The 22,176-nt window shown below is 37.0% G+C and overlaps 1 protein-coding gene across 8 annotated transcripts in view; it reads left to right on the top strand.

The window, feature by feature from the left end:
- UBR2 (ubiquitin protein ligase E3 component n-recognin 2) overlaps window positions 1-22,176 on the top strand; it is a 126,138-nt gene that overhangs the window by 70,553 nt on the left and 33,409 nt on the right. For 5 of the 8 annotated variants that reach the window (XM_047101345.1, XM_047101343.1, XM_047101344.1 and 2 more), the window contains exons 12-26: window positions 1,744-1,907; window positions 1,997-2,096; window positions 4,391-4,519; window positions 5,612-5,795; window positions 8,510-8,571; window positions 9,227-9,337; window positions 10,272-10,337; window positions 11,723-11,845; window positions 11,986-12,049; window positions 13,035-13,159; window positions 16,682-16,734; window positions 17,917-18,019; window positions 19,013-19,061; window positions 19,492-19,646; window positions 21,305-21,407. In XM_047101345.1, coding sequence (XP_046957301.1) covers window positions 1,744-1,907; window positions 1,997-2,096; window positions 4,391-4,519; window positions 5,612-5,795; window positions 8,510-8,571; window positions 9,227-9,337; window positions 10,272-10,337; window positions 11,723-11,845; window positions 11,986-12,049; window positions 13,035-13,159; window positions 16,682-16,734; window positions 17,917-18,019; window positions 19,013-19,061; window positions 19,492-19,646; window positions 21,305-21,407 — 1,591 coding nt within the window. Of the gene's footprint in view, window positions 1-1,425; window positions 1,569-1,743; window positions 1,908-1,996; window positions 2,097-4,390; window positions 4,520-5,611; window positions 5,796-8,509; window positions 8,572-9,226; window positions 9,338-10,271; window positions 10,338-11,722; window positions 11,846-11,985; window positions 12,050-13,034; window positions 13,160-16,677; window positions 16,735-17,916; window positions 18,020-19,012; window positions 19,062-19,491; window positions 19,647-21,304; window positions 21,408-22,176 lie in introns of those variants that run through there. The other 3 variants (XM_047101348.1, XM_047101349.1, XM_047101350.1) reach the window with 3 other exon arrangements.

The raw sequence follows: 22,176 nt of genomic DNA, 5'->3' as shown, positions 1-22,176 counted from the left end.
TGACTCGATCTCAGTTTAGGTCATGATCTCACAGTTCAGGAGTTCGAGCCCCTCATCCAGCTCTACATGGACATCGCGAAGTCTGCTTGGGATTCTCTCTCTCCGTCTGCCTTTATTTTTATTTAAAACTACTTACTGGGGCACCTGGGTGGCTCAGTCAGTTAAGTGTCCGACTTCAGCTCAGGTCATGATCTCACACTCCATGAGTTCGAGCCCCACATTGGGCTCTCTGCTGACAGCTCAGAGCCTGGAGCCTGCTTTGGATCTGTGTCTCCCTCTCTCTCTGCCCCTCCCCCACTCACACTCTGTGTCTCTCAAAAATATTTTTTTAAGAAAATAAAATTTTTTTTTAATGTTTGAAGTTGTGTTATTGAAGGCATGAGAGGAAATGTACACACTGTAGATGGACATATAAATTGGTGAGCTTCTTTGTGGAAACAATTTGTTGGTATCAGTCAAAATTTATAATGTACATACACTTTAACCCAGTAATCCACTTCTAAGAAATTATACTATTCATACATCCTTGCAGTGGTACACAGTTGATATTTGTTGCAACATCTTTTGTAATAAATAGCATAGGACTAGAAAAAGCCCTAATGTCTCATGTCTCACTGATAAGGGCCTGCCTGGCTAACTAAAGTATGATAGAAAAGAATACCTAATGATAGATATAAGGAATGAGGGGGGATCGCCTGGGTGGCTCAGGTCAGTTAAGCCTCCAGCTTCGGCTCAGGTCATGATCTCACGGTCCGTGAGTTTCAGCCCCACGTTGGCTCTGTGCTGACAGCTCAGAGCCTGGAGCCTGCTTCAGATTCTGTGTCTCCCTCTCTTTATGTCCCTCCCCTGCTTGCTGTCTCTCTGTCTCTCTCAAAAATAAACATTAAAAAACTAGGCAAAACAAAGAATGAGGGAATTTATATGAACTGATATGGGACAATCTCTAAAATATATGAAGTGAAAAAACAAGTGCGGAACAGTGTTTATAATATGCTATCTTTTGAGGGGGAGAGATAGATGTAATTAAATATGTGCATACTTCTATCTACTTAGTAACATCTAACCCGTATAGTATAAATGTATATATGTGTGTGTATATGCATATATGTATGTAGTATATACACATGCACCATCTCTAGAAGAATATGCAGGAAAACTAACAGAGACTGCCTTTGCAAGGGGGACCTTGGGAACTAGGAGACTTTTATCTGTGTGTGTGTGTGTGTGTGTGTGTGTGTGTGTGTGTGTGTGTGTATCATTTAAATGTATTTATTCAAAAATACATAGATATGTATATACATAGAAACAAGAACAAAAATAAATTTTAAAAAGGAGATTAAGAAGAAATATAGTTTCATACTGAGTTCTACAGAATCTGTGATATGAACCTCTGGATCCTAGAATAATTATACCATACCATTATAGGTATCTAAATGTCTCAGTTAAGGAAAATTTGCAGCCTGGTTCAGACCCCCTCACCCCGAGTTGTCTTTGAATAATGAGCCATGGATATGTCTCCTAACATTCTGGCATCTTTCTCCGTGATATAATTGTTGCTTCATACACATGGCAATTGGAGTAAGTAATTGTTATTTAGAAATACACAGTAATGCATTTATGATATTATATGTTTGCACTGAAAAAGGTTTAAACTTCAAAGAGCTAACCAATGTTGGTGACTTTTTTTTAGATTTCTAGTAAATAGGTTTTGATTACCATGTACTCTGATATACTTCGTCCTAGGCTCGGATGCTCATCACAGAGGAAAACCTAATGACCATTATCATTAAGACTTTTATGGACCATTTGAGACATCGAGATGCCCAGGGCAGATTTCAGTTTGAACGATATACTGCTTTACAAGCCTTCAAGTTTAGGAGAGTTCAGAGCCTTATTTTAGATCTCAAGTAAGCTTTTGTTGAATTATCCAACCACTTGCAATTTATAAAATGTCAGTGTTTACCCATATATTCATTGCTATTTTTATCTTGTTCAGGTATGTGTTAATTAGCAAACCAACCGAATGGTCAGATGATCTGAGGCAGAAGTTCCTGGAAGGATTTGATGCCTTTTTGGAATTACTCAAATGTATGCAGGTATGTATAAACTGACACATTTTAAAGGGAAATACTGGGGGCACCTGGGTGTCTCAGTTGATTAAGCGTCTGACTTTGGCTCAGGTCATGATCTCATGGTTCGTGAGTTCAAGCCCCACATCAGGCTCCTCACTGATGGTATGAAGCCTGCTTAGGATTCTCTCTCTGCCTCTCTCTCTCAAAATAAATAATCTCTAAAAAAATTTTTCAAAAATAAAAGGAAACACTTTCCTTTTCTTTCTTTTTTTTTTTTTTTTTGGTTCATTGAACTGAACATCTTTTTATATTCTTTTCATTTGGGACACATTTCTAAAAGAATAATTTGGGTGACTACAATTTGGACCAAGAAGCTCCTCTGTAATTAGAAACTCTTAGCACGGTGTAGAATGAATGAGATCCCAGCAGAAGTTCTGGCATCTGCTGTGTTGTTTTTTTTTTTTTTTGTATTTGGTTATTCTTTTGGTTACCATTAACATTCTTTCTTTGGGGATTGTAATTTTACAATTACAATATTTTACAATTTTACAATTACAATCTTTTTAATATTAGGCTTACGTGGAAGCATTGTCAAGTTAATTATTTAAGAAACTATAATGTTTGATTTTTTAGTTTTAATGTTTCCATATTTCTTTTTCTCTCCTTGATGTGATATTTGTATAATACAGTATAGATCTTATTCCCCTATGTTTAATTCTCTTCTTTGGAAACACCCCCATATACAGAACAGAATCTAGAAACAGAAGCCAACTGGTGTATTTAACCAGTTTTAACTGTAAGAAGGTAGATGATATCCCAAAATATCTGAGCTGCACCATTATGATTCTTTTAATAGCTATCCAGCTTTCGTAAGCAAGAAATAGCAAAATTGACTGATCATTTTTGGAAAACATTCTAGTTTCTGTGTTGGGTGGTGGTTCATGATGTTTAGTTTATTATAATACTTCTATGTTTTTTCTTATATCTGTAGAAACAATATCTACTTTGGTCATTTTATTTATTTTTTAAATGTTTTTATTTATTTTTGAGACAGAGACAGAGTATGAGCAGGGGAGGGGCAGAGAGAGAGGGAGACACAGAATCCGAAGCAGGCTCCAGGCTCTGAGCTGTCAGCACAGAGCCCGATGTGGAGCTCGAACTCATGGAGTGTGAGATCATGACCTGAGCTGAAGTCGGGCGCTCAACCGACTTGAGCCACCCAGGCGCCCCCACTTTGGTCATTTTAAATACTTTAGTATCCTCTATTTTCTGTTATTTAATCAGTTCTGACACACCAAGAGTAGTTAGGCTAGGTTCTAAAAAATGATATTCTTTTTTTTAATTTTTTTAATGTTTTTATTTATTTTTGAGAGACAGAGACAGAGACAGAGCACAAGTTGGGGAGGGGCAGAGAGAGAGACACACAGAATCTGAAGCAAGCTCCAGGTTTGATCTGTCAGCACAGAGCCCGACACAGAGCTTCAACTCATGAAGCGCGAGATCATGACCTGCGCCAAAGTTGGACACTTAACTGGCTGAGCCCCCGGGAGCCCCTAAAAAATTATATTCTTAATTAAGATTCTTTCAAAAATGTATATTCGTATGAAATAATATTTTACTTTCTGTTTTTCTTTTGTTTTGTTTTCGTTTTGCTTTTTTTTCTTTCTTTCTTTTTTTTTAATGTTTATTTATTTTTGAGAGAGAGAGAGAGAGAGAGACAGAGCTCAAGCAGGGGAGAGGCAGAGAGAGAGGGAGACACAGAATCCAAAGCAGGCTCCAGGCTCTGAGCTGTCAGCGCAGAGCCCGATGCAGGGCTCAAAACTGAGCCGAAGTTGGACACTTAACCAACTGAGCCACTCAGGCACCCCATGTTTTGCTTTCTTTTAGTGTCTGAGAAATTTTAGTTGCAGATTCAGAATAAGTATAAAGATTTTGTTGCAGTATATTGTAAAATATATTTATAAATTCAGTAACATTTTAAAAGCCTATCCAATTTCTTCTAATAGTTTGGTCTGTAGATGATAGGGTTAAAAATAATTTGAAGGATTGTTGCAGTGAAATATACATTTTATTGTTTAAAACATAAAAAAATTTGCCACAAATAATTTGTTTTATACTGGGATTTTTAATTTATATTTTAGAGACTGTTATATAAATATGTAATTTAGAGTTGGACTTACACTACTTATTCTTGTTAAAACTTCTACTTTGTATGTTTTTGTAATCAATATATATTTCTTCTATCTTATTTCTTAAGTGCCCATGTAAGAGAACAAATAAAATTTTAATCCATTTTAAATCTTTTTGCTTCCTTTAAGGGGATGGACCCAATTACACGTCAAGTAGGACAGCATATTGAAATGGAACCAGAGTGGGAGGCAGCCTTCACACTACAAATGAAATTAACACATGTCATTTCAATGATGCAAGACTGGTGTGCTTTAGACGTGAGTTTCCTCTAGGGGTAGGGGGTAAGGCGATAAATGGAGGAGGGGAAATAAACAAATTCCTCAGTAAATTCTGAGGAGATCTGGAGAGGATAGTAGTGATACTTAACTCATAAAACAGCATATTTTCCTCTCTTACCTATAAATTCCATAAAAGTTAAAATTCTGAATCCTCAGAAAAAAATTGGAAAATAGAGGAAGAAATAATCCACTCTCTCTCTTCTCTTATGTTACTATCTTCATTTTTTCCATAATCCCATCTAGATTTTGAGCATATAAAAAGAGTTTAGAAATTTATCCAAAAGTAAAGCTTTACAATTGTTACATTTGTTCTGTCTTAAAATTATTTTGCTTTCCTTTGGCTATAAAGTCTAGATGAGAGCCTGTGTAAGTTGAGAGGTAAGAGAAGACTTCTGTGAGATCTGAACTATGTGTCAGAGTTAACTGGTCAAAGAGTAAAACATATTCCTGACTGAGAGACAGCTGCATCATGCTCTGTGATAAGAAAGAGTATGGTTGGTCCAGAAGCTGTGAGAAGGCTCAGGTTGGAGCACAGAGGTTGAAGGTAGAAAAGTGGACAGGTGCCTGACTTTGCAGGGCCTTGGAAAGAAATTTGGGTTTTATTCTAACAAATTGAGATGCCACTAGCGGCTACCAAGCAGAAAAAGTGACATAACCCAGTTTACATGTTTTTTAAAGTTATTCTGTGTGGAAAATAGATGGAGGAGGGAAAAAGTAGAGAGATTTAATAGATGGTTGGCTTTCCTTTGAGTTACTGGAGGTGATCAGTGGCCAGGTTTGAGAGAAATTTAGAAGGTGAAATTGCCGGTTTGGGAATAGATTGGACAGTGGGAAATGAGGGAAAGGAGGGTATTGGAATAACTTCTAGATTTCCACAGCTGTATGGAGATGTCATTCACTGAGACAGGGCACTGGAAGAGGGGGAGTTGGGGGAGGGAAGATTGAATTTGGTGTTGCCTATATTGATATTTGAGGTACTTACGTACTGACTCTTGGTCAAATTTGAGGTGCTTATTCAATGTTGTAGAAACCCAGCCTTTTGAGTAACTTACAGAAAACCCTCTTTTTTAGGAAAAAGTGTTAATTGAAGCTTACAAGAAATGCCTTGCTGTATTGATGCAGTGTCATGGTGGTTTCACTGATGGTGAACAGCCAATCACGTTAAGCATTTGTGGACATTCAGTGGAAACTATCAGATACTGTGTTTCCCAAGAAAAAGTTAGCATTCACCTCCCAGTTTCTCGCTTACTTGCAGGTAAAGCATTTCTCCCCTCCCCCCCCCAAAGGACCCTGAAATCATCTTTTAAATTGTTGTTTGTGACTAATATTTATTGAGCACTTAGTACACATTATACTGAGAGTTTGCTAAGCATTGACTTAATCATCATCCGCCTGTGAGGTAGGTATTGTTATTGAATTTCCTTCACGGATGGGAAGACTGAGACACAGAGGTGACTTGCTTAATGTTATGTGGCGAGAAAGAGAGTGGGGATTGTGAGGTGGTTTGGCACCAGAAGCCATCTTTATAACAACCATACCGTAGCACTTCTTCAGACTTTTTTTTTTTTTTTTTTTTTGAGAGAGAGAGAGAGAGAGAGAGAGAGAGAGAGAGAGAGAGAGAACGAACATGCATGAGGGAAGAGCAGAGAGGCAGAGGGAGAGAGAATCCCAAGCAGGCTCTGCACTGTCAGCACGGAGCCCAATGCAAGGCTTCAACTCACAAACCATGAGATGATGACATGAGCCAAAGTCAAGAGTTAGATGCTTAACCTGAGCCACTCAGGTGCGCCCCCTTCAGACTTCTTCACTGCACTTAATCACCTGTTGTTACTGCTTAACTCAACCCAGATTTAAGGTCTGTGTTGTTAAATTCAAATTGCTGTATCACTTAAGTGATTGCTGGTAAACTGAAACCACCCCCAAATTTTTTTCTCTCCCTCCAAGCTTATTTATTGATAACCTTTTTAGGGATAGTTTTTTAATCATGAGTGGTTGATTTACAAGTCATTTATATTTGGTAGAATATTTGAGGCTGCCACCTTGCAGCAACCAAAAACTTTGAATATACATTCGTCCATCTCTGCAGACTCATTTCAGTATAGCTTCCTTCTGTATTTCTTGATTGCAGGGATTCTTTTTTTTTAATTGTAGGAAATCTTATCCTGCTCACATACTGTTGTTCCCTTTAGTTCCATTTTTAACTGAGAGAGTAGAAAGAAGTTCTAAAGGTAGCTATTTTTACTCATTGCAGCATTTGTAATTTGTCTTAAGTGTATGGCTCAGTAACCTAATATGACGTGAAAGTGGGGTGCGTGTGTGTATGTGTGTAAGAAATTGTAGAGAACTGATACCATTTCTTCCTTAAACGTTTGGTAGAGTTCGTCAGTGAAGACGTAAGAACCTGATACTTTCTTTTTTGGAAGGTTATTAACTACTGATTCCATTTCTTTAATGGATGTAAGTTAATTCTAGTTATCTGTTTCTCCTTGTATGAGTTTTGGTAGTTTGTGTTTTTCAAGAAACTGGTACATTTCATCTAAGTTATCAAATTTGTGGGCATAGGGCCATTCCTGGTATTCCTTTATTCTTTTAATGTCCATGGGATCAGGACTAATAATCCCTGTTTTCTGAAGGCAATTTTTCATTGTTCTGACCATTATCCCATCTTCCTCCTGCTAGAGCCTAGCATTAGAATAGTCTTCTGGAAGTTGTGAAGATTTAAGATAACTTAGCCATCTGGATATTAGTAGTACAACAAATGGAACAACAACCAAAAAAACAAATGGAACAACAAAAAAGCACTTAGTATGAAATTATGATTGTGGGAAGAAATCTCTTATTTTTGTAACTTGTTCAGGCCCAGTTGTGTTTCTGTAAGTGCTTTGAGCATCCTGAACCTGTTGATAGTCAATATGAGCGGGTAACAGCATGGTGTTGTGGAAGAGTATTCAGCTGGAGTGCAGGAACGTTGGTCCTGTTTACTGCTCAGCTGCTGATCTTTGCTGCCTTTAAAAATCTGGTTGTATGATGGAGGCTGATGCTGATAGTTACCCACAAGGAAAATAGTACCCTTCAGATGTACTAATTTCTGCCTAGGTGTCTACCACTCTCAGACCTTCTCAGTGAACATTTTTGAGCATTCTACTCACTGTTGATAAAGCTTGGCCTGAATGCTTATAATCTAATTGAAGAGCTAAGCAAACACATACAAAATAGTTCAAGAACAACTTGGAGTGTGTACTGATGGAGGTTGAGTGTCAGAGTGTCAGAATGAGACTCAAAATGTAGGTCTTCTCGGGTGACAAAAGCCTTAAGCCAGGCTTGACCCACATGGCCAACATCCACTGATAAGATTAGAAAAACCATTCCCTGTTTAGACAACATAAACAGGATAATTAATTCTTAAGTAACAGAATTAACTAAGGTGGAGCTATACAAGAGCCCTTTGCAGTCAGGAACTTAAGAGGCTTTGATCTTAAACTGGAAGTTCTGGGGAACTTAATTCTGAGATCAGGATCCACACAGACCATGAATCCCAGAACCAGTTTCCCTGTTCACTTGCCAGAAGGATCTCTCCTACTATACTTTAAATGGGAACAGACTCCATAGCCCAATGAAACATGACCCTTCAAGTTGGCATAACATATATAAATTGCTTTAATAGTTCTATAACTGCTTTTGTGTGTTTGTATGTCTAACATTTATCTCCATAAAATGTCATCCGTGTATATCAGTACATGTAATTAAGACTGTGGTTCTAAATGTGCCTTTGATCCAGAGGGTCATTAGAATAGCAATTAAAAAGCTTCATTTATGGATGCAATTCATTTTCTATCTTAATTTGTAATGGGATAAGTTCCCAAAGAAAAAGAGAAAAGAAGTTAGATACAAAGTTGAGTGAATATTTAGGACTTTTTTCTAAGTGACTTGCAGTTGTAGAAATACTTTTTTGTTTATTCTTCCATGCAGGTTTACATGTATTATTAAGCAAAAGTGAAGTGGCATATAAATTTCCAGAGCTACTACCTCTAGTAAGTAGTACTAACATTTAAAAGTAAATACCTATGTATTATGTTCCATGTATTTGCAATCAGTTTGAAACAAACTTTATTAAACAAGAGTTCTCCAGAAAAACAGAACCAGTGGAAGAGTGTATCCACATGCATGTGCACATGGGTATGTAAGTATGGAGAAAGAAAGAGACAGAAAAAAAAATGGATTTATTGTAAGGAATTGGCTCATGCACTTATGGGCCTGACAAGTGTGAAATATGCCTGCCTGGCAGTCTGGCATGGCAGGCTGAGGACCCAAGGAAGAGTTGATGTAGTCTGAGGACCAAAGGCAATCTGGAAGCAGAATTTGTTCATCCCGTGTTTTCTCTTAAGGCCTTGAACTAATTGGATGAGGTCCACCCACATTATGGAAAGTAATCTGCTTCACTCAGAGTCTACTGATTTAAAAATTAATCACGTCTACAAAATACCGTCACAGCAACATTAACTGGCGTTAATCAAAAACGGTGCCATGGCCTGTTCAAGTTGACACATAAAATTAACCGTCACACAAACGTACTTTGAGTAATTTTAACTACTGTTTTATATAAAGTTTCCATCCCTATCAACCAGTCTTCTTCATAGAGTTGAGATTTTTGAGTATTTTTTTTTGTTTTATTTTTTGTCTTTACAGAGTGAACTTAGCCCACCCATGTTGATAGAACACCCTCTTAGATGTCTTGTTTTATGTGCCCAAGTACATGCAGGAATGTGGAGAAGAAATGGGTTCTCTTTAGTAAACCAGGTAAGTGTATTTTTAGTTTATGAATAGTTTTCATCCATTCCTTTGACTTCTGTGAAGGTTGTAATTTTCAACATACTTAAGTCTTTGAAAGTTGAGTATCTATATTAAAATTGTTCAAGAAGATAAATGTAAGGTTAAACCAAAATGTTTCTTGGAACTTTTATTCATACTTTGTCAAGAAACAATATCAAAAGTACAAATGAACTTAACTTTCTTGATATTTAACTTGAGATCATTTTTTAGAACAACAAATGTAATATAATAAAAATTCAGATTTCATCCCTTTAAATTGTGGTAAAAGTTCTATTAGATGGTTGTCAGAGGGGAGGGAGTCGGAGGATGGGTAAAATGGGTGAAGCTGAGTGGGAGGTATAGGTTTCTAATTTTGGAGTCAGGATGAGAGGCACAGCATAGGGAATAGAGTCAATGGTATTATAATAGTGTTATATGGTGACAGATGGTACCTATACTTGTGAGCACAGCGTAACATGTAGACTTGTCCGATCACTGTCTTGTACACCTGAAACTCATGTAACATTGTGTGTCGACTCTACTTCAATCAAAAAAAGCTCTATAGTAATTAGCTCTGAAATTGAGGTTTTAAGTTTTAGACTTCATCAAGTCTTGGTATAGATAAGGTTTTCCCCCCATTTTTCATAGCTATAAACCTTACAGAAGTAACTTTCTTGGGAGAACCAGAAAGTTGGCTGCAAAATGTGAACCATACAGTGAACGCTGAAATCTGAAAATTTCTAATTAATCTCTGCTAAGATAGTATTAACTGTTGAGGAAGCCACATTGTGTGTTGGTGCGTGTGCACACACACACATTCACACTTGCATTGAACCCATGTGCTCTTGGGGATTGGGGAGAGGAGGGACCTGCACAAATAAAAACCTATTTGCCCAATGTAATTATTATTATTTTTTTTTAGATTTATTACTACCATAATGTGAAATGCAGGCGTGAAATGTTTGACAAGGATATAGTAATGCTTCAGGTAATGAATTAAAAGCATTAAACTTACAGTTCATAGGGAATTGTTTTCCTTGTTATTTCTACAGAACCCAGCACTTAGGATTACTTCCAAATCTGTAACTTTAGCCTAGCCCTGTCTACTGAGCTCCAAACTCATATGACTAAGAGCCTGTAGAACATTTTCATCTAGATTTCCTGGACACATCTCAGATTTAACATATTCAAACTACTCTTATTTCCTCCATACCTTCCTCCTATCTTGCGTTTCCTACCTTGGTGTATTGTTCAACAGTGTATATAGTTGTTAGAGTCAGAAACCTGAAAGCCGTCCTTTTTTCATTGTCCTCTGATTAAAGCCCCAACCCCCTTAAACTGATTTGATTTCCAAGGCTTGTGAAACTTACCTTTCTTAAAATTCTCTGAAATTGCCATGCTCTGTCTTAAGTCTTAAACTCTGCACATTTCTTTCTTTTGCTCCCTAGTTTGCCCACCCTACCTCCTTCCTTTTCCATTTACCTAGTGACTTGTTTTCCTGCATGTCTTAGTGTTCAGGGTCACTTTCTCCAGAAAGCCATTGCAGACACACAATAATGTGGCTACGTATCCCATTTGGGAAGGCCCATAGCATGGTGCTCATCCCCAGCGTAGCTTTCATAGCTCTGGATTGTGGTTGCCTATTTACTTTTTGTCCCCTCCACTGAATCATGGCAACTGTATCTTAGTCCCTGTTTGTCTGTTGTGCACAGCACAATACTTATCACATAGTAGTTTTTCCATATTATTGCTGTGGATTGAAAAATTATAGAAAAGTTATGGAATGTAAATTTCAAAAATGATTGGTTCAAAATAAATTAAAATCCAAGTTGATTTAGAATTTATACAGATGAAATTAAAGGAGAATTAAACTAATATTTAAAAGCTGTTACTTCAGTTAGTATAGTTTTTATCAGCAAAAATTAGTTTGAGAGTTCTTGATAACAGTCTAATATCACGTATATTAAAAGTACTAGAAGCTTAATTGCCATATCACGTTTCTCTCTGAGTCCACATACTAGACGGTGATAGGAGAATGCTGAAATAAAACTTAAGAACTGCATTCATGGGGCTGCAAGTAATTCAAAGCATTAAAAGGAAAGAGAACCTATAGTCCATGTTACTCTGATGTGTTGGTTTAGAGGAGGGTTGTTTTGTTTCTATTTCATTTTGTTTTACCAACTTAGATTCTTGTCCACACTTGTAGCTTCCACAAGTAGGGAATTGGGCTAAATGGGTTTTCGTCTTGTATTGGGATTGGTGACTAAGCTGTTTTCACCTATGCAGCCCAAAATATCTTTCACTAATTATTTAGTAACCCTTTTGACCTCCCTCTTTTCCTTTATCTCAAACATTAAAAAAAAAAAAAAAAAGACAGGTGTCTCTATGATGGATCCGAATCATTTCCTGATGATAATGCTCAGCCGCTTTGAACTTTATCAGATTTTCAGTACTCCAGACTATGGGAAGAGATTTAGCTCAGAGATTACCCATAAGGTAAGAGCATGTTTTATAAGCCCGTTTATAAGCCTCATTTAAAGAAGTATCTTCCATTCTTTTGGGGCACATTCATCACCTGAGATAATACAGTACTGGTATTCTTATCTCTGAACTTTCTCTCCCCCCACTTGCTACAGGATGTAGTTCAGCAAAATAATACTCTAATAGAAGAAATGCTATACCTCATCATAATGCTTGTTGGTAAGTTTGGATTGGTTGCGACCTTTATAAATTACATTGGCTTTTGTGGTGGCAAATAGTTCAGAATTTCTGAGCTATGTTTCTTTTAGTTGAGCAGTTCTTCAGTTTGGGGGGAAGGTTAGAGCATCCACGTCTTTCTCCCCTCTGGTTACTGTAGCACCGAGAGTGATGGTCCTGTGGCAATTTGGAACAAGAGAGTAGACCTACTGAAGTAGAATAATCTGAAAGACTCCTTGTCTGAGGAGAAAGAAGGGGAACAGAAGAGTATAGCAAGCAAGAATAGGATATTTAGGATCTATTTACTGTTACTTTATATCTTAGGGATGTTTCCTCCCATGGTTTTGTGTCACAAAACTGTTATCTTGGCTTTAGATACAATAATAATAATAATAATAATAATAATAATAATAATAATAATAATAAATTAATAGAGACCTGTGGCTAATAGATGCAGGTTTCTTTTCTTACTGCCTGTATTTTCAGTCTTGTCACCTCCATCTTTCCTATTCTTTTATCCTATACCTTCCCCACCTCCTCTGCTATTTTAGACTCTGTAGTTCATAGAACAGAGAATCCTGGCTACTGCCAGGAGGTGATATCTTATTTGCCACTAGATAGAAGGACAAAGGAAGGCTCCCCTCCCTGCTACCATGTGGCAGATGGCGGGAAAAGCAGTTTCCGAGACTACTGGTTCAACTGCTGCTGTACCACTTTTCTACTACATCCAGTTCCTTCCTGCCTTCTGATCCCATTCTTTCAAAACAGCAACCAGAGTTTTCTCTCCTCTGCCCAAACCCTGCACTCACTTGTTGTGTCTGAGCCTCAGAGGTTAGGAGCCGCTCTCACCCTAGCTTGTTGCCAAGCCAGTTGCTACCTTCCCATTGCATAGAAAGAAAAATATGTTGTGTTGCGTGAATTATAAGTATATACTGCTTAAGTATGCTGGTTATGTTAAATGTGTGGATATGTACTTTTGCATTGACAGGAGAGAGATTTAGTCCTGGAGTTGGACAGGTAAATGCTACAGATGAAATTAAGCGAGAGATTATCCATCAGTTAAGCATCAAACCTATGGCTCATAGTGAACTGGTGAAGTCTTTACCTGAAGATGTAAGTACCTATACCTTAAAAAAGAAATTTAGAAATTCTTCCCTCCCTGTCAGGCTAGTGTGTAGAGATTACTTCTGTATACCTTTTCTGGTGGTAAAGACTGCAATTCTAGGACATGTATAACTCCTACTAGTCGCTCTTACTAGAAATAATTAGAGGGGTGCTTGGCTGGCTCAGTTGCAGAGCATGTGACTCTTGAACTTGGGGTCATGGGTTTGATCCCCATGTTGGGCATAGAGATTACTTTAAAACAATTTTTTAATGCTGAAAAAAAAAGAGAATACTAGGGATGGGGGATAGAAAAGAGCATGGAAGTAGAATCTCTTACAGGGAATTCTTAGAAGAAATAAGGATGCTAAATAAAAGTAAACCTGGTGTTGGGGCGGCTGGTGGCTCAGTCGGTTGAACGTCCAACTTCAGTTCAGGTCATGATCTCGTGGTTCGTGAGTTCGAGCCCCGCGTCAGGCTCTGTGCTGACAGCTCAGAGCCGAGGCCCTGCTTCGGGTTCTGTCTCCTTCTCTCTCTGCCCCTCCCCCGCTCACACTCTGTGTCTGTCTCTCTCTCTCAAAATAAATAAACATTAAAAAAAAAAAAGTAAACCTGGTCTTGAGAACTGAATTTATGTATCCAGTAGATAAGGGCTTGTTATAGAGTCTTTACTACAAAGTTGCCATGGGTGGTATAATGTTTAACCTAGCATATTGGAGAAGGAAGTGAGAAAATACCTGCCCGGCTGTGTTGAGCAAACTGAAATTTTCCAGAGCTTTTTCCTTCTGAAGCATTCAAAAACTCTTCTTAGGGAGCCATCTCTTTTCCTTCTAGTGAATGTAAAATAATGTTCATGGGCATTCAGAGGCTAATTATAACTGTTTCTCCTCTAGGTTCTCAAGGTCTTTGGCCACCTATTTTTCAGCCACAGGGTTTTTCAGATAGATAACCAACACTTATTGTTAGGAGTGGTCCTTATTTCCTTGAGGCTTTTCAAAATGTTTCCCCAAATTTGAAACATAGATCAAAACTTTCAACCTTAATGTTCATTCTTCTGGGATTTAAACCCCTATTTGTTTCATAGTAATACTTCCTTTAAACTTTGCATTATGAAAAATTTCAAATATCTATAGAAATAGAAAACATAACAGAACCCATCTCCAATTTCTTTTTTTTTTTTTTAATTTTTTTTTTTCAACGTTTATTTATTTTTGGGACAGAGAGAGACAGAGCATGAACGGGGAGGGGCAGAGAGAGAGGGAGACACAGAATCGGAAACAGGCTCCAGGCTCTGAGCCATCAGCCCAGAGCCTGACGCGGGGCTCGAACTCACGGACCGCGAGATCATGACCTGGCTGAAGTCAGACGCTTAACCGACTGCGCCACCCAGGCGCCCCTCTCCAATTTCAACTAGTCTTGTTTTATCTTTACCCCAACCATGAATCCCTGCCCCCCCCCCGATTATTTTGTTAAGAATGTCAAGTTTACCCACAGATGACACACGCTCTCCACCATCCAACCAAAACCACAGCGTTAGTTTGCAACAGGGGAGGGAAAAAAAAAGAATCAAAACTTCCAAGGCCCTGGTTTTTTTCTTAAAAGTACTTGAAAAAGGAAAATTCATTTGTGTTTTTTATTTACATTTAATATTTTTTGTATGTATTGTTAGGGGTCAACCATTTTTAATGATCTCAGATGACCAAACCAGCCTTTGGAGTGTTCTCTGTTCTACTTCTGACTTTACTTGTGGTGGACCATGTTCGTTATAATTTCAAAGGAGAAAAAAAAAAAACTTTGAAAAAAAAACAAACAGAAACAACAACAACAAACAGTCTTAATTCTGAGCATTCCAGTAACTTTTTTTATGTATGTACTTAGCTGTACTATAAGTAGTTGGTTTGTATGAGATGGTTAAAAGGGCCAAAAGTAAAAGATTTCATTTTTTTCCTTTTTGTCTGTGCTGTTTTATTTATTTTTTTGGCCTATTTGATGTAGGTGTACTGTTGTACAGCAGTAATCCAGAATTTGATTTTGCTGAGCTGTTCTAACCAAAACAAAACAAAACAAACAAACAAACAAAAAGCCCAGAAACCAGGTTTACCATTTCATCTATAACTAGAATTGTATGTGTGTAAAACAATGGTTCTCGGCCAGGGACAACTTTGCCCCCACGAGACATTTGGCCAGATCACCACTCAGGGCAGGGTCATATGGTGCTCCTGGCATCCAGTGAGCAGAGGCCAGAGGTGCAGCTGAATATCCTGCAATGCACAGGACAGAACCCCCACAGCAAAGAATTGTCTGCTCTAGATGTCAGCAGGGCCAACATGGAGAAACTGGTCCAAAAGGACTTTTAGGAAAACTTGTCTATCCGTATGCCACGATCACACCTAAAAGAACAATAATTAATAATTTCTTAATATCACTAGATATCTAGTCAGGATAAAAATTACTTGTGCTTTTTTAATACAGGAAACGAATCCTGAGTTGCTAGATGAGAAAGCAATTACAGTTTCACTTCGACTTTAGAATAAAGAATACAATTTAAAACAGCATTTTAAAATACATCTTGTACAAAGTAATGGCAACTATATTTACCAAACATTTTTGACCAGAGAATTCTTTAATTAGAATTCCTATTAACATCTTGTTATTAATAGGATATGATTTCTGAAATGCTGTTTTACCAAAAATAGATAAGAAATTAGTGTAACCTTCACGAAATGCTAAATATCTTACATAAATTTTAAATGTTATGTGTACTTTGTGCTTTTAAGTTAATTCCTTTTGAAAGCTGTCACCTTGAGGGGCGCCTGGGTGGCGCAGTCGGTTAAGCGTCCGACTTCAGCCAGGTCACGATCTCACAGTCCGTGAGTTCGAGCCCCGCGTCAGGCTCTGGGCTGATGGCTCGGAGCCTGGAGCCTGTTTCAGATTCTGTGTCTCCCTCTCTCTCTGCCCCTCCCCCGTTCATGCTCTGTCTCTCTCTGTCCCAAAAATAAATAAACGTTGAAAAAAAAAATTTTAAAAAAAAAAAAAAAAAAAAAAAAAAAAAAGAAAGCTGTCACCTTGAAACCGTAGGATAGTGACTTATTTTTAACTGTATGAGTCTGAATGAATGTTAGCTTATCAACTAAGTTTCCCTCATTATGTATTAATAATTATGTTTACTATGGAATCCTCAGCTATAAAAACTGGGATAATAGTATAGCCGCTTCATAGAGTTGCTGTGTAAGGCTTAAGAAGAGAAAAGCACAGTGGCACCTGGGTGGCTCAGTGGGTTAAGCATCCAGCTTCAGCTCAGGTCATGATCTCATGGTTTGTGGGTTCGAGCCCTGCGTTGGACTCTGTGCTGACAGCTCAGAGCCTGGACCCTGCTTCTGTGTCTCCCTCTCTCTTTCTGCCCCTCATTGCTCACGTTCTGTCTCACTCTCCGTCAAAAATAAAAGTTAAAAAAGAGAGAGAGAAAAGCACAATGTTTAAAGTGCTAGCAGATACACAATTAACATGAAACACACTTGTTTCTCATACTGTTAGGAGAACAAGGAGACTGGCATGGAGAGCGTAATTGAAGCAGTTGCGCATTTCAAGTGAGTTTACTTCCTGTTGTTTCCCGTTCAGTTGTTTTTAATATATTAATTTTTCTTGGTGTTTCCTTTGATGGAACTGAGAATGAAATTGTTGCCTTCAGAGAGTGACAGCCTTTTCAGATACAAATTTCTGAACTAGATTTCTCACTGTCCTTTCACTCTTCTTTCTGATCTAGCTCTTCACTCAGTAACTAAAATTGATTTATGAGAATGTTCACTGTGCTCAGAACCAGTGTTCATAGCTGATAGTTTCAGATAATTGACATTAAACTGAACAGATGACCTAAGGCAGTGCATTGAGCTTTCTTAAAACTACTTTCTTCGTTTTCATTTGAATGCGCCTCCTAAGTTATGGGATGGCCTTTGAATACTGCCTTCACTCTTCCAGTGCATTGCCCAGTCAGTAAACCAGTTTATCCCCACTAAGGTTGTTGAGGCAGCTTCTCAATGCTGCTTTTTCCTTGCTCCCACCCCAACAGTAATGTCTTTATTTTTGTTGATTATAAAGATACAATATATGGGGACATCTGGGTGGCTCAGCCAGTTAAACATTGACTCTTGATCTCAGCTCAGGTCTTGATCTTGGGGTCATGAGTTCAAGCCCTGCATTGGGCTCTGCACTGGGTGTGAAGACATTAAATTAAATTAAATTAAATTAAATTAAATTAAATTAAATTAAATGATACAACACTTGCTTTTAGAGAAAATACAGAAATATATATAATATATATAAAAGGTATATATATATATATATATATATGTGATTCTCTAAACCTTAAAATTGTACCTACTTTTTTCCACTTCTACTCTGATAAGTAGAACTTATCAGAGATATCTTTATATGTCAAAATTTAAAAATTATTATTACTTTTAGTGATGTTCAACTGTTTAGAGGTGTCGTAATGTGCATAACCTATTCCCTATAGTTAGACTTTGAATTGTCACTACAATGACCATCACATTCACCTGTCCAGTTAGGATTAATTCAAAGTGGATGTGTCAGGCAAAATGATGTACATAGAGCTTTGCTGTAGATTGCCAAATTAACCCATAGAAAATAGTAACAGCTTACATCCACCAGAAGTAAATGAGAGCTTTGATTTTTTATTCTGTTATCTAAGCTTGTCTCATAAATTAGTGTATGACTTTAGTAATAATATTTTAAGGACTTTTTTTCCATAGAAAACCTGGATTAACAGGACGAGGCATGTACGAACTGAAACCAGAGTGTGCCAAAGAGTTCAATTTGTATTTCTATCACTTTTCAAGGGCAGAGCAGTCCAAGGTAATTGTGAAAATTAAAAGTGTACTGAGGAAGAGCTGTGTTTCTTTGTTTTTCCTAAACAACTTTTACTGCTTTTCAGAGATTGAAAAAGGATACATTTTTATTATAGAAAATTTGAAAAATATAAAAAGTATAATGAAGGAAAGTATAGATTACCTAAAATATCACTTCCTAACATTTTGGGTTCCCCCTCCCCATACATAAGATCTTTTGCTACATACATAAGATCTATATAATTATATACATAACCACACATATGTATTTTATTGGCTTTTGAAGACAGATTGTCAACCTATGTAATAGTCAGTTAAGCCATTTTATGTTCATTTCAGAATTGCTACTACTTAACATGTTTTCCAATAGAAATTTATGGAATTTTCCTCATGAGTCTTAGTCAAATTTTGTCTTTTAGCAGTCTACTCTTAAAATACTTTTTCAGTAGATGGCATTAATTAAACTTGAACATGAAGCTTTTGTTTAGTTTTAGATGCGTGTTGCAGAGCTCAGACCCAAATAACTTTTTTGGTTTTGGTTTGTGTATGTTTCCCCTGCTTTTTAAAATAAGAAAGAACTCCTTGGGGTTTGGGGGGTGGGGGGGTGGTTAGTGGGGAAAAAAATAACCTTGATGTGTCGGTGTGGGGAGGGGGGACTATATATAAAACTAAGGGTAAATCTCTTCTAAAATCAGAAGATGAGAGGCACCTGGATGGCTTAATCAGTTAAGCATCTGACTTCGGCTCAGATCATGATCTCATGGTTCCTGAGTTCGAGCCCATCATTGGGCTCTCTGCTGTTAGCATGGAGCCTGCTTCAGATCCTCAGTTTTCCGCCTCCACCTCTCCCCCCACACCCGCCAACAAAAAAAATAATAAAGTAAATAAATAAGTAAAATGAAATCAGAAGATGATATGACAAAGACTAACTTAGTAGTTTTGGGTATTAGGTGGTTGTGCATTGCTAATTCCCTGTCCAAATGTCTTCCTTTCTTATTAGGCAGAGGAAGCTCAACGGAAATTGAAAAGACAAAATAGGGAAGATACAGGTACTTTTAATCTTTCTAAAACTCTCTTGTCAGTCTCTTCTCCTTGTTAAACGTTTTCTATCGACTGTAATGATTATCCTTGATGAAGTGAAAGATTTAAATATATGCTTTCCGAGGGAACATTCAAGGCTAATAAATATGCAAATATAGGAATAATTAGTACTGAGTCACCTTTGGGTTACTGATTTTGTCTCAGATCCTAAGACATTTCTAGGGAAAACAAAGCTTTCCTCTGTACTGCTTCTATTTATGTAGCTGTTTTTATGCATTTGACCTTGAGAAGGTAAAATATATTTTTAACATGTGTATTAGTGGATATTCTTTGAATGAAGACCTATCAAAAGTATCTAATACAGGGATAGGTTTGTTTGTTTTTGTTTTTTTTTAAGCATGTTCTACAAAGAAACCAATAATAACTTTATTTGTGCAGCACTTCCACCTCCAGTTCTGCCTCCATTTTGCCCTCTGTTTGCAAGTCTGGTAAACATTTTGCAGTCAGACGTGATGTTGTGCATCATGAGGACAATACTGCAGTGGGCTGTAGAACATAATGGATATGCCTGGTCTGAGTCCATGCTGCAAAGGGTAGGTTTGAAGACATTTATTATTTATATTTCTGCGCATTTTTGGTAAAAGCCAGAATATTCTTGTCCATATCTATATACAGACAACTTAGCACAAAATGCCATGTTACCTTAATTTGAAATATAGTAATATTATTACTGTTTTTTGTGTCTGACAGCGAAAATGATAGCCAGGCAGATATGTTTTTATACCACATGGTTGTGGTTCCCTTTTCTTGTTGGCCTATCTGCTTCTCATTGATTGTTGGTGATATGTCTTTGTTTATGCAGTACTCTGACGTTTGTATAATGTGTTATCTTTGACCTGTGTTTTTTATTTAATTCCCTCAAAACCCCCGTGGGTTCATCAGTATCTGTATTTTGCAGTTGAAGAAATTGAAACTCACAGACTAATGGTCTTATAGCTAGTAAGTGACATGTCTAGAACCTTGTTGGTATTTTACTTTATAGCTTTGATGTAACTCATTCTTGAATTATTTATTTATTGAATTCACACAACATCCCTTTTGGGTAGATACAACTTTTTCCATTATGTAGATGAGCAAGTCAGTTTTCAGTGAGATTCAGTCAGCTTGTGTGTGTTACTCAATCAGTAAATAACATAATAGTAATTATTCAGTTAATAGACTTAGCCTACTCTGTACCTTATTCTGTGCTAAGTACTTTTACGTACAATATTTGCAATCTTCAGAACTCTAAAGGGAAACTGGTTTTTTCCATTTTAAAGATGATGAAATTAGGCTCAGAGGGATTCCCTGAAGCCATGTAGCTTGAAAGCAGTGAAGCCAGGATACAGATGAAAGTGAGCATTCTTCCAGAGCCTTCTTCCAAAGCTACTTTTCTTTCCATTGTCTCAGCAGCCTCAAGTATCTCATTGGCTAAGATGTGTGTATACTTATACCCCCCTCCCATTTATAAATATGCTTAAAACGTAAAAGCACAAAGCTATGGTCTACTAGAGACCATCAGTATTATCTGAGCAAAAGATTTGTCGGAAATGATGGAGAAAAAAAAAGAGTGAAGGCTATTTACCTTTTGTGTACATTTGCTTTGTGTCATTCAAGCTAACCTAATTCATCCAAGTCTCCAACAGCCACAATAGCTCTTTGTGTGGGGAAACGTACAGACGCCATACATACATCTCCTTCAAAAATTGAGGAGCAGGATAAGAGCAGTAAAAATGCAAATAGACTCAGTGTAATTTTATATTTTCTTAGAAGCCTGGTAAGGAATTTTTTGCGAGATATAAAGAAGAACTGTAAACATCATTGTAAGTTACGTGGCATTAGAAATAAAAGTATCTGTCTTTCTGAGATGATTTAAGATTTTTAGTCCTTAGAGAAATTTAAGTAGAGAGTATTGTAGACTAGCTCATTACATGATAGATGCTTTCAGCTCTAATTATTTGGCCACTGAGATTCTTTGAAGATTTTTTTAAGACCATAGTATAGGGATAGCATAAAACTGAAAAGTACATATTATATGAATGGTTGGTCAGAGTTTGAACTTAATAAAAATTAGTACTTCAGCCTGTTTTTTACTGCATTTAGTCTTCAGTGGTTTGCTTTATCTTTTCTCAATCATGAACATTTTTGTTATTTCTTACAAACATGTACTTGGTTTTTGATTTACTAAAAGTTACAAAATATTTTATTTGAGGTGTTACATTTAATTGGAATGGCACTTCAGGAAGAAAAACAGCATTTGGACAGTGTCACAGAAGAGCATGTAGTAACATTTACCTTCACTCAGAAGATATCAAGTATGTATATACACTTTTTACTAAACTAATTCAAGATACCAGTGATTTTAAATATGGAATATAACCTCTTATTTGCTCATGTAAATTCTAAACAGGTTATAATGGATCCAAATTTCTGAGGCTGTATGTATTCATCTGTGTGTTAAAGGTACTATATCAGATCCTGATATATATTCATAAAAATACTTAGGGACTGTGCATACTTAAAATACATAAATTTTAATTTATAAACTGAAAACCTTAATAAGGAGTCCTTAGTTTGAAATCAATGTAGTGCATACATTTAAATTCTCACATATGCTTTTGAAAACACAAAGTATGCTATCAGGATTTCACTTCTACATTATTGCTGTTACCTTATAAAGACACTGAAAAGAAGAAAATGTGCTATAGGGAATTAGTGTATCATTTTATATAAATTAATGTGATTTTTTTCTCAAAGGCCAGGAGGCTTTTTTTCTAGCTTTTTTTTTTTTAATATTTATTTATTTTGAGAGAGCGTGTGCATGAGGGAAGGGGCAGGGGGTGAGAGAGAGAGAATCCCAAGCAGGCCCCACACTGTCAGCATAGAGCCTAACGCAGGGCTCAGTCTCCCCACTTGAGATCATGACCTGTGCCGAAATCAAGAGTCAGTCACTTAACTGACTGAGCCACCCAGACACCTTTTTACTAGCTTTTTATTATTAAAAATTTTAAACATACAGGCAAGAGTTGGTACAGTAAACATCCATGTACCTACCACTTAGATTCAGTAATTAGTACTTTGCTA

The sequence above is a fragment of the Lynx rufus genome, unplaced genomic scaffold, assembly GCF_022079265.1.
Source record: "Lynx rufus isolate CCGP_SWC_20201006 ecotype Redwood Valley unplaced genomic scaffold, mLynRuf1.p SCAF_6, whole genome shotgun sequence".
Taxonomy (NCBI): domain Eukaryota; kingdom Metazoa; phylum Chordata; class Mammalia; order Carnivora; family Felidae; genus Lynx; species Lynx rufus.
The sequence above is the reverse complement of the archived record's forward strand: the minus strand, read 5'-3'. Positions and strand labels throughout refer to the sequence as shown.